The 12,323-nt window shown below is 29.4% G+C and overlaps 1 protein-coding gene across 1 annotated transcript; it reads right to left on the reverse strand.

Moving 5' to 3' along the window:
• Nucleotides 1-9,798: 9,798 nt before the first annotated feature.
• On the reverse strand, nt 9,799-11,591 carry LOC8285787 (3-ketoacyl-CoA synthase 6). Its single transcript, XM_025159535.2, has one exon. The coding sequence runs from the start codon at nt 11,483-11,485 to the stop codon at nt 9,995-9,997; it is 1,491 nt and encodes a 496-aa protein (XP_025015303.2). The 5' UTR covers nt 11,486-11,591; the 3' UTR covers nt 9,799-9,994.
• Nucleotides 11,592-12,323: the final 732 nt, after the last annotated feature.

The raw sequence follows: 12,323 nt of genomic DNA on the forward strand, positions 1-12,323 counted from the left end.
AACTGATTTTTTCCAAAAATAAAGTGACAAAGCAATTTTGTGCTTTCTTTTTTAATATATTATCTCAATAAAAGTATTTTTTTTTAACAATTTATCTCAATGGAATTGAATGAAATCTCTATTTTACTATACAATTATAAATTATGAGATCATCCTCAAAAAGAATTGTAAATTATGAGATAATTGCATCAAAGGAAAAACACTAATTTTCTTCGCTAAGGAGATAGAGAATATATAAATTTTGTAAAATATTTAGGCTAAAATATCACTCAATACCCTTTTTAAGAAAAGGAAAAGAAAGTTCAAATTTGGTAGATTTGGATTTAGGCTAAAAAACTTGTAAGGGTTAGATTTGGATTTTCTTTTCTCTTTTCTGATGCATCTGAATTGGACTTTGAAAACTTAAATTTGAATGTTGAATTGAGTTGGTAGACAGTAATAGACAATCTCTCTGCACCTTTTATTCTCCTTTAAATTAAAAATTTGAAAACAAAAAAATTAGGATGGGTATCTAAATTCTAGGCCATTGACATTGTTTTACATGTTGTCCATGGGTTAATTCGGTTATTAAATTGAATCAAATTGAAACTAAAAAATAACCAAAATTGAAAAATTTGATCAATTTGATTGGGTTCAGTTATAATATTATAGTATAATTAGTTTGTATAATTGCACTGATTTCATTTTTTAAATTCAAAGCTCATTGTTTTCCTTCTTTTCATTATCTTTTATAGAAAAAGAAAAAGAAAAAAATATTACAAAGGGAAAGCAAACTGGAGTTGGTGAGGTTAAGAAAAGTATTACATAGAGAAAAAAGTCAAATTAAAAGAGAAAATTTGGGTGTGGAATGCAACTATTGGTACATTTTTAATTAAAATATTATCTCCCAATCTCGTCAAAAAGGCCAATTACATGTATTCCTTTTAACATTGAATATGCAATAGTTTCCATATATAACAGCTGTTATAGAATGAGCAAAAGTATGCATAGCTTGGAATGTCATTTTGAAGTCGGTTGAAGCAAATGTCCAGAGATCAATCTTGTTGAAGCAAAGATAATATATTAATAAAATCTATTAATTCTTAGATGTGAGGAAAGGAAGAGCTAAAACCATTACTGCAAGTAAGATCTCCCGACAATGCTTTCAAGAAAAAACTTTAGATATTATTAACTAAAGAGATGTTGTAATAAAGATAGATGGGATTGTTGATTTATTTATTTGAAGAGAGGGGCTGTTGATCCTTAGATCCTGGCTTTCTATTGTCAATTTCATCACTAACCTAATTGGAATTTTCAATTATAATTAGAAATAACCGACTTTTAACTGATTATTTTTTAATTTTGAATTCGTTTAAATCTAATTTTTAATATATTCAGATTCAATCTAGTTTAAACTAGTTCAATTTTGAGACCCATAACTAGGCCTTAGCAAGATGATATATTTTCTTAATTTAACAAGTTAAAGCAATTAATGAGCAAGATATGATTTCTTTAGATTATTCACCCTTGAAATTAATAGTTCTCACAATTATTTGATATTTTATCCTCAATTAGTAAAAGTGGTTGCTAGATATCTCACAATTATTTATTTCAATTATTTTTTTTGTTCATTTGATGCTTCATATGATATTTACACTAAATTACTTTTTAATATTTTAAAATAAAAATTAATTTAGTAAAAGTATTATATATAATATTTGTAAATGTAATCTAAAATATTATCATCTCGCACAACAATTTAATTCAATGGGTAAATGGGCAATAAATACGACGCAAAGTGCCAGCAGGAGAGCCGGAGGGGGAAGGGCTGGCAAACACGGCCTCTGTTTGACGTTCGCAGCTAAGGAGACGGCTAGCATGTGCTGTATACGAGGAGGAGGAACACCATGCCTGTGTGGCTTCCAATTTATAATTGGCATTGATAGCACATGTGATTTCTCAAACCGTGTATGAGTTCATGTGCCTGTCTTTATTTTCTGTTGCATGCCCAGGGCCTAGGTCATGCAGCCCACTACTTCCGGATGGATAGTCCAAGAAATGCCTTACTTTCTTTCTCACTATACAGTTGGGTCCAATTTTAGTTCCAAGCCCACCTTCCAATTTTTTGTCCTACTTTATGTTTGCATCCGTCGGTTGAATACAGACTTCTTCATCAATGGTAATGGTATGGGGGTCAACACATATTCTAATTGCCTTTTCCTTATGGCCATGACTGGCTCTCCAATTTAAGACTTTCATTTATCTGATTTAGATCTCAGTTGAGTATAGATATAACTAGATCTCGAATTCGAGATTTCGTAAATTCGAATATAATTTTAGCACCATTTAATTAAAATTGAGACTGAAAAGAGATTTTTAGATTGAAAATTATGAGATAATTAAATAAAATTATATAATAATTGATCTGTCTAAATTAGTACTCACAAGTGTTTAAACCAAATGATAGTTCTGGCAAGCTCACCACGAGGTCGATCTCACAAAGAATTGTAGAGCATATATTATAAAGACCAACTATCACACAAAATAAATAAAAAACACTCTAAGCCAATATTTTTTAGAATAATATTAAAATTTATAAAAAAAATTAAATAACCAAAAAATAAATATGCAACTAAAATAATTAATATGAACTGTATAATAAAATAACATTTAGTCTAGCTTATACTTAGTAATTTCCTTATTTCTCTTAAGTCCAAATCTAGCAAATGACATGGTGATGTGCATTTTTTCCTAAGTCACTCAAGCTAATGATACAACTTAGGTTTCTTATACCAAGATAGATTAAAGTAAATATGATGTTTCTAATACTTTTAAACTAAAAATTTTCATAATAAATATTATTACTAAATTGATATAATAGTCAACCAATAATAATAGATGAAACTAATGCATATACGAAGATAAAGAAATCATTCATTAAACTAAAAATATATAAGGTTCATACATAAGTAAAAAGCCAAACTAAACACTTATGAAACTTAGCCTAACATAATTAATCTAATGATCATTGTAATGAAATAAAAAGACATAAGATATGTAAAACAAAACTACAATAAAAATACATAAGATATGTAAAACAAAAAATAAAAATTCCCTCAAAGTTCAAAGGTCTTTCAAGGAATAAAAAAGATTGATCTTCTCTCTGTGTTTTTAAAAAACTTATTTGATTCTTGGAAAAATGATGCGACAAAACTAGCTAGATGTAGAATATGATGAACTATAGAAATTTATTCAGAGACTAGTAGAACCCTTTCTCTGGAGAGAATAGTCGTCCCAGAACCCTTTTGTTTTAATTAATCTCTACTTCTTATAGAGATCCCTTTGTTAGAGTTTTTTTCTCAGTACATAACTATTATAGTTATCCCTTATTGTCCTGAACAAAGTAAACAGCTTAAAAAATAATTATCCACTAATTACATCATAATTACTTATATCTCCCTTTTTAGGCATTAATAAATTCGACTAGGCCCAAGCTATTGATAGCTCACGTGTCTGATTCCCGAGCTTTTTACAACTACAGTTCAATTAAAGCCCATTAGTGTATTTTTAGCTCAAATTCTCATCTTTGGCGATTATTTCCTGAATTTAGATAAAAAGATTAAAGCAAGATAAAAACACATATTTTCACTATATTATATATAGAAATATATCATTAAAATTTTAAACTATTCTTAAATATCTACATACAATGGACCGATCAATAATTTTAATCAAAATTAAAAATAAATAATATTTTAATATATGGTACAAAATAAACGATTAATTAAATGCAATCAAACATAAAATTCAATAGCTATTTATACAATTTGTTTTCTTTTCGTTGATAAGAATTTACGATTTGTTTACAAATTGAATAAAGAATGTAAGTTTTAGTCTAATAGTGATATTAGTGCCAACACCAACTATTATTAATTAGGTGCAACTTGTGGCCGCTGCCACATCACCACAAGCCTGGCGTTGCCATCAGTTCTTACTTCTTGTAATATGAAGAGGCAGCCATGGTCTCCCCTCGTGGCCAAACCCATGTCCTCACAAAAACATTTACCAATTCTAGCCACCAACACCATCCATCCCACAACTATGCATTTAATTTTAATCTCCAATATTCTTACAACTGCGCCTGAGTAATTAATTTCGGTTCTAAATTGACAGTATCGAAATGAAATTCTTTTGAAATTAAATTAAATTACTTCAAAATTAGTCTTCCATTACAGTACCATAATATTTCTTTTAACTACTTGTTTTTGTGGTTGTTGCCATGTTAATCGTGTTTTCTTCTTCTATGCTTAAAGCCGTAATCGAATTAAACCACCTATTTAAAATTTTGTTCAATAAAAAATTCGTTCCAAATTGTTTATTAATTGAACCAAACTCGTTTAGACTTGATAGAATTTAATTTATTAGTGATAATCACGTATAAAATATGTATATATTTTATAAATATAATTATTAATAAAATTCTAAATTATATATATTTTTTAATAATTTTATCCGATTGTTTTAAAATTTTAAAATAAATACCTATATTTTTAATATATTCTTGAAAATACTTTTTAATAACAATTTTTAAAATTTTATAATAAAAAAGATGACGTTACAAGTCAATTTTACTTACTAGAATTAAAACTAGCGAGGCAATAAATATTTTATTACATTTAAATATAAAATATGTGAAAGAATACACTTATGTGAGATTTTTAATGATCATACTATTAAATTTAGAATAAACTATTTTTATTTGTTCATAATTGTTATTCTTTTAATAAGTATAATCAATTTCCCATATAATCTTTTTACTTTGAAATATGAAAAATTATCATCCAAAAATATTTTTAAAAATAAGTCATTTGAATGAGTATTTATTTTAAAATCTTAAAATAATTAGATATAATTTATATAAAAAATATAAAATTTAATTTATCATTAGACAAATTATATATATATATATGTTCAAGCAGCTAAAGGAATAGCTTGTTTGGATGACATCTCATTAGCAACAAATCCAACCTTTATAAGAATTAGAGTTTGATTAGAAGACTAATATCTTATAAAGAAGTGCCGCAAATTCTATTCTTATATGAAATAGGATCGACCAAGCACTGCATAAGAGAGTGTAACTTATGTAGATGTAGATTACATTCACTTTAATTCTCATTACTTTTTCTACTTGTTTCTAAATTACCTAACTTAAGTATTGGAGTAGACATTTAAGATCTACTTATGTGTTTTATTGACTCACTTGTCTTGTAAGTAGTTTATCTTTGAGGATTATCTTGTTAGGTGATTCATCAGTTAGCTCACAATCAGATTTGAGTTTTGTTTGTTTAGGAAGCTCACAAACTAGCTTATTCATGCTCTTTTATTGACTAGAGTTCAATTATGAAATTATTTATTAAACAATTTGCGAGTTTAATAATTTTAAAATAAAGTTGAAGTTTTGCCAAATTAAACAACGCTCATCAAAGCCCAGCTCAGGTGGATTCAATTGCTTTGATTTTGATTTTGCTTTTGGACCCGCATTTTTAATGATAGATCACAATTTTATTATTATTGTTTTTAGCATAATGATGGATCAAATAGGATATATATAAATATGGTTTTCTGCTATCTTGCCCCCATATGTGTATGAGTTATATTGCCATAATTTCACCTACTCCATTGAATAAAAATTATGACAAGAATAATGCAACTACTTTAATTAAATAAAATTCATAATCAGCCTACTGCATTCATTGGGGTCTTCAAAGAACTTTCTAGTTTTAGTTTCTTTTTTTTCTTTTTCTTTTTTTAAACTACAAATGAAGAGAGATACTCAAATTCTAAAACTTTGTGAATGTAATTTCTGGATGGTTATATTAACATAAAAAAAATAAAATAAAATAAAATAAAATATATATATATATATATATATATACATATTGTGTGTGGGTGTGAAATTACCCAAATTGAAATCCTTATTTATTTAGATTTTTAATGCAAGGAAATAATTATAGATATGTGGGACATGGAAAATATATTTATCTAATTTGAAGAGAAAGGAAATAGCTCATCAAAATTTAATCAATGGTCGAACAATATATATGGTAGACTTCATTAAAATTTAAACAAAGCTTTTCTTTGAATTGCTCAAGTTTCATTGGTAGCTATGAATTGTTTTTAAAATGAAAGGTAGGTGATGAGTCTCATTATTACCTAGCAAGCATTCTGTATGTCTGAATCTTCTGCAAAATCTCTTTATCGTGACAATAAAAGGAACGGCACTTTATGTTATTATTATTTACAAATTATTATCGTCAATACCATAACGAATATTGAGTATGAGATTCAATTTTACTGGGCATGGGTAAGGCTGTAATTCATGAAAACTAGGAGAGGGAGATGTCCTGACTGGCCTACAACAAAGACCCTTTCTGAAGTAACGTGTTTCAATAGCAATCTCAACAACCTACATTAATTTAACATCTATTATTAAAAAAAAAAAAAGCTTTTCTTAAATATTTCTGTGGTTTTCTACTGCACCTTACAAGTTGCAACAATCCCCATTAATATATGAAGCTCAATCCACCTTGGCTTCCATATCTGGAGGCAAATCCTGCTGGTACATAAGAATTAGCTCAAGTCCAAACAAAAATTACCATAAATAGCCAGCTTACTATCACCTCCATCCACTGCCATGACTATTCTGAATCGCTATGCAACCTTTCTTCAAAAGAAAAGAAAAAAATAGAAAAATTATGCAGAACACAGCTAAGCTATTGGCCCGTGAAGGCAACACTTCTTCCAATATATACCAGTCAAACAGAGAGATGCCGTCATATAATTATGATATCGATTACTTAGAAACTCGGCCATTAAAACACTTGATAATTAGGCCAAGGGGCCAATGCAAGGTTATAAAAAGTTGAGAGAGTCAAATAAAAGAAGGGATGATAAACTGAAGATAAACAAACAATAATCTCCCGCCTAACTAAGAAGGTTAATTAAGCAGAAGTTGAGAGAGTCAAATCGGTATTTATTAATATAGTACGGGTATGACCAATCTTCTTTCTTTGGGAGATTGGAGATGAAAACATAGGATAAGAGAAATGATGGTTAGATACATGCATCAATCATTCAACAACCAAAGACTGCATGCACGTAGGTTTTTACGAATGTTTCAACTGTTTAACCTTAATCATTTCCCCTGTGCTTCTCAAAATTGGTTCAACGTTGCTGGTAATACATCTTGTAAGGTTTTTTTCTTTTATTAATTATATCACAGCAGTAAAACGTGCAGAGTTTGGAATATTAACAGCCATCATTAGATGCATATAAGATTTAAAGAATTACAATTATTTCATTGACATTTTGTATAACATGTAAATTCATGTTATTCCGTAGAAGGTACGTATTATCTTAAATAATTAATTTTAATTGTTTCTATATATTAATTTACTTAGTAATGATTGATAAAGTGTAGCTTCTCAAATTTTTTCATTTAAAAGTTTTCATTTGCCCTTAAATAATATTCTTATGAAATAACAGTCTATAAGAATATTCATCTTCCAATATAGCAAAAAAGTCCAATCAGTAAATATGGAGATGCATTTTTATGACTTAACCTTCTTTTTCGCTATAATTACTAATACAAATATAGTGAACTTTAAGGTGTGTCGTAAAAATTCTATCAAATCAATTATCCGGTAACAGTTATATATTGATCAATCCAAAAAACAGATTGTAAATCATTATAAACTTCATCTAAATAATAGCAAGAAAAGGTTAGAAAAATTAAATAGCGGAAAGCAATTAGAGGTGGCAATAATGCATGTAGGGTACTCTGTTTGACCATTAAGCGAAATTACGTGAGGAAACAGAGAACTTCATATGCATGTATTCCCACATAAATGTCAATACAGAAGAATTAAGCAAAATACTCAAGCCAGTTGCCACGTCTAAATGCATGCGATATGAAAGTCACGTCTCTTTGTAAAATATAAAAGAAGTTCTTAGTTAGAAGTTAGAAATCGTGTATAAGTTAATATACATGCATATTTTATATTTTAATTTAAATAATTAATATATATTTTAATATTTAAAATTAGTGAATATAAATATTAATAAATTATCAGTATATAGATCAAGAAATATACTCTAAATATGATTTTTTTTTTTTTTATTTTCAAACTATAAAGCTTCAACGTCACTATTAGAGACTAGTGGTAGTCCTGCACTTGAGAGGAAAATGCATAACAGTATAATCAATGAATAACTGTAAAACATAAAGGATTTTGAAAAATTACTATTATAGTACTCTACTATATGTTTACTTTTTGATTATAGACAATTAATCTGACATTATTTTAAATAATTTATAATATATATGTGTTTTTCTATTGATTTAGATTGTTAATAAATTTATATATAATTTTTAATTATTTAAATAAATTAAAAATATGTAAATAAATATCATAATTGAAGTACCACTGGTTAAATTTTAAAATTAATACATTAGATTCATCAATAACTAAATATTTAACTCACTAAATTAATATTTAATTTTATTATCAATTATTTAAATTAAATAAAATTATTATTTATTTTATGTGCTACATACACTTATGATATACTCTATTTTTGAAATTTAAAATTTTTTATATCATTTTTGGTTTTCAAACACTCCTTTATTATGCTTATTTTAAAAATTTAGATTCAAGCAAGAGCTACAAGAAAAGGTAAAAAACAAGAAACAAAATAAGAAAATTCAAAAGCATATAATCAATGAATTCACTGTCCATGTAAAACATAAAAAGTATAGTTTAAAAAGCAACGAAGAAATGTAAATAATTTTAGTCTCAAAATAATTAATTTACTTTTAACTCATTGAAATATGCTTGTTCATAGGTTCAGACTTAATAATTTTCTTAATTTAGACATTATCTTTTCCATTAAACTTGCAGACTAAGTTAAAATCCGAAAAACCCTAATTTCTTTTTTGGAGCTTTGAAACATGTATAAATTTTTAAGGTTCATTCAATCCAATTTTATTTGGATTGTAATTATATATATAATAAAAGCTTAAGAGATTCAGTCTAAAATATAAAAATAAAAAGACTAAGATATAAGTTGTGAGCTACTTTAATATTGCTGTGGCACACTCTATATTTGAAATTTAGAATTTTAATTTTTACTGTTTTTGCTTTTCAAACACTCCTTTACTGTACTTATTTAAAATTTAGATTTCAAAACAACAGCTACAGAAAAAGGAAAAAGAAAAAGAAACAAAATAAGAAAATTCAAAAGCATGACTCTTTTTTTTTTTTTTTTTTTTTAACATTTATAAATAAACCTTGTCCATCTCCATTTTGCTACCATAAAAATTTAGAACTCAAACGGCCCCATCGAGGCAATCCAATCGGATTTTATTTCATATATTAATGTATTTTATCTTTGAGAATATTTCTTTTTCATGTACAGTCCCAAAAATTGCACGAGTTTTAATTATTTCTAATATAAACCCACGCAATATTTCAGCCAATCCTGTCGAGTCAACCTTTCATCACAAAAAAGAAGAAAATAATACAGTCTGCCAGATTTAAGTTCATACTTGTTTCAGTGCCTAATTATAATTTTGCCAGATTCATATTTCAGAAAAAAAGAAAAAAGAAAAAAGAAGCAAACTGTTTAGTTTATTTATTTTTGTCTAGAGAAAAAGGCAGTTGTTAGCCCCGGGCTGTTACCTTATACACGGAGAAATTAATGCAGTAATGGAAATATATATAAAGTATCGTCCACTATCTGTGCATATTCATAAGAAAATTAAAAGAAAGAGTGATAGATATTTATAATTAATACAGTGTAGTATAGAAACTGAGAAGAAGAAAAGAACAGAGAATACAGAAAGAGGAGAAGAGAAGAGAGTGAATGCAAATCCCAGGCTTTTTTCTGAGGATGCAAACAAGAAATACCCAACCATATAAAATATATATATATATATATAAGTTCAGGAATATGCTTAGAGCTTGACAACTTCAGGAATATGAACTGGGTACCTATCAATGCAATCAGCCCAAGGCCCATCTGTTGGTGTCTTTATTGTTTTGTTACACTTCCAAACTGCACTATTGCACTTAAATCCACTTCCAAATGCAATCTGCCAAACCCTATCTCCTTTCTTCATTCTTCCTTTTGCTTCAATGTAACTCAGTTCATACCAAAGTGATGATGATGATGTATTTCCAAATTTATGGAGTGTCATTCTTGATGCCTCTACATGTTCTCCTGATAACTGCAAGTTCTTTTGCAATTCATCTATCACTGCTCTCCCACCAGCATGGATACAGAAGTGTTCAAATGCCTGCTTGAAATCAGGAATATATGGCTTCCATTTCGGGTTAAATATCTTTCGTCCGATGAGCGTAAACAAGAACAGGATCTGTTCAGATGCTGGAAGTACTAATGGCCCAATTGTTGTTATGTTAGATTTTAAAGCTTCACCAGCTATAGCCATCAAATCTTTTGATAAATTGATTCCTACTTTGCCTTCTTTATCTTCTTCTTCATAAACACATCGATAGGCTTTGTCGTCTGCGCCTTTATGGGTTCGAACGACATGGACTAAACGGTACTTGGCTCGCGAGAGATGAGACCTGCGGTTGGTTAACAGAATTGCAGCACCTCCCATACGGAAGAGGCAATTTGGAAGTAGCATGGCTCTTTCATTCCCTTGGTAGTAGTTTGGTGTAATGATCTCTGTGCTAACAACAACTGCATTTGAATTTGGATGTACTTGAAGAAGATCGCGAGCTAAGTCTATTGAGATCAGCCCTGCACTGCAGCCCATGCCAGAAAGATTGAAGCTCTTTATGTTGCTCCTGAGCTTGTACTTATTAATGACCATAGCAGACAGAGATGGCGTTGGGGAAAAAAGACTGCAGTTCACTATAAGAATATCTATGTCTTTAGGTTTAAGGCCAGTTTTCTTAAAGAGAGAATCCATAGCAGAGAAGATAACAAGCTCAGCTTCTCCTCTAGCAGCCTCCATAGTTGGTTTAGGAGGGATATAATGAATAGCAGGGGGCAAGCAAGTTTCTTCACCAAGACCAGACCTTTCAAGAATCCTCATCTGAAACTCAACACTCTTTGGATTATCCTTCAGAATAAGCCTGGAATGTTCCATGAAAGTAGAGAAGGGAACTCTGCAAGTAACTGGGGGCTTGTAACAAGCGTAGTCAACGAGGTAAATCGTTCTTGGCTTGGACATGAAGTAGACAGTAGCAATAAAGATGATAAGGAAAGAAGAACATAGAATCTGAACAAAATCGAAATGAAGGGAGTTCCAAAGATTCAAGACTTCTTCAGGACCTAAACGCAGAACCTCAATGGAAACACCGACCATAACAGGTATCAACAGCAGATAAAGAATGTGATTAACAAGATACTGGTACCCAAGTTTGACATACTTGAGCTTAACAGAATTCGAGAAATCTGGCAAGATCTGAGGCATTTTTTGCCAATGAGAGAACGACAGGTCACAGAGAGAAAGATGAGACGAGAGCCCGTGTGTGCTGTTTTGTTTGCGAGAGAGAGAAGATTGATGATATTAGGTAAGGAGGAAGGGGAAAGGAGGGTGGAGATATAAAGGCGGACGGGACCGGGAGCAATGAAGGAGGCAGATGAGAAGATTAAATGAGAGACACACGTCACTCAACGCTCACTTTACTTGCTATTAATTTTCTCTTGTTTCTTTTTCTTTCTTTCCAGTTGTAACTAAACACCCAACATATACCAAGTGGGTCTCTTGTTGTATCTGTCCACTTAGCCAGCTTTTCCTATTACCAACTGTTTTGCATGTTAAATTTTTTTACCTTTTCGGGCTAACATGCTACATTAGTAAATTATTTAAATAAAGTAATTGCTAAGTGATGCTAATATCGGCAGCAGAGCTATAAGTTTCCAGCTTTAATTTCTCCGATAGCTAGAAGTTAATCTGATGCATATAATTACAGGAAAAAACTCGTGTTCGCAAGGGTTCAGTTCAGTATTGATAAATCACCTGCCATGACAAGATGATTCTTAAATAAAAATTATATGTAAACAAGCAAATCAGGATAAGAAAGAGATATGAATTTTCTGAATCTATTCTGATATTTAAATCAAAAATTTAAAAAACAAGTAAAAAGATTATGAAGTTGCAGGGTGAATCTATCCTCTCAATTATAAAGGTTAAGCCTCCTTATATACTGTTCGACTAGTCTCCTTGCTCATAGAATGTTAAGACTCCTCGATGATGATTTCGAAATATAGATAATTTGATCGGAACTCTGCTAGACTGATTAGCTTAT

Source organism: Ricinus communis, chromosome 4 (genome assembly GCF_019578655.1).
Source record: "Ricinus communis isolate WT05 ecotype wild-type chromosome 4, ASM1957865v1, whole genome shotgun sequence".
Taxonomy (NCBI): Eukaryota; Viridiplantae; Streptophyta; class Magnoliopsida; order Malpighiales; family Euphorbiaceae; genus Ricinus; species Ricinus communis.

Coding starts and splice junctions, on each gene's coding strand:
- LOC8285787 (XM_025159535.2), bottom strand. CDS start 11,485: ATGCCTCAGATCTTGCCAGATTTCTCGAATTCTGTTAAGCTCAAGTAT.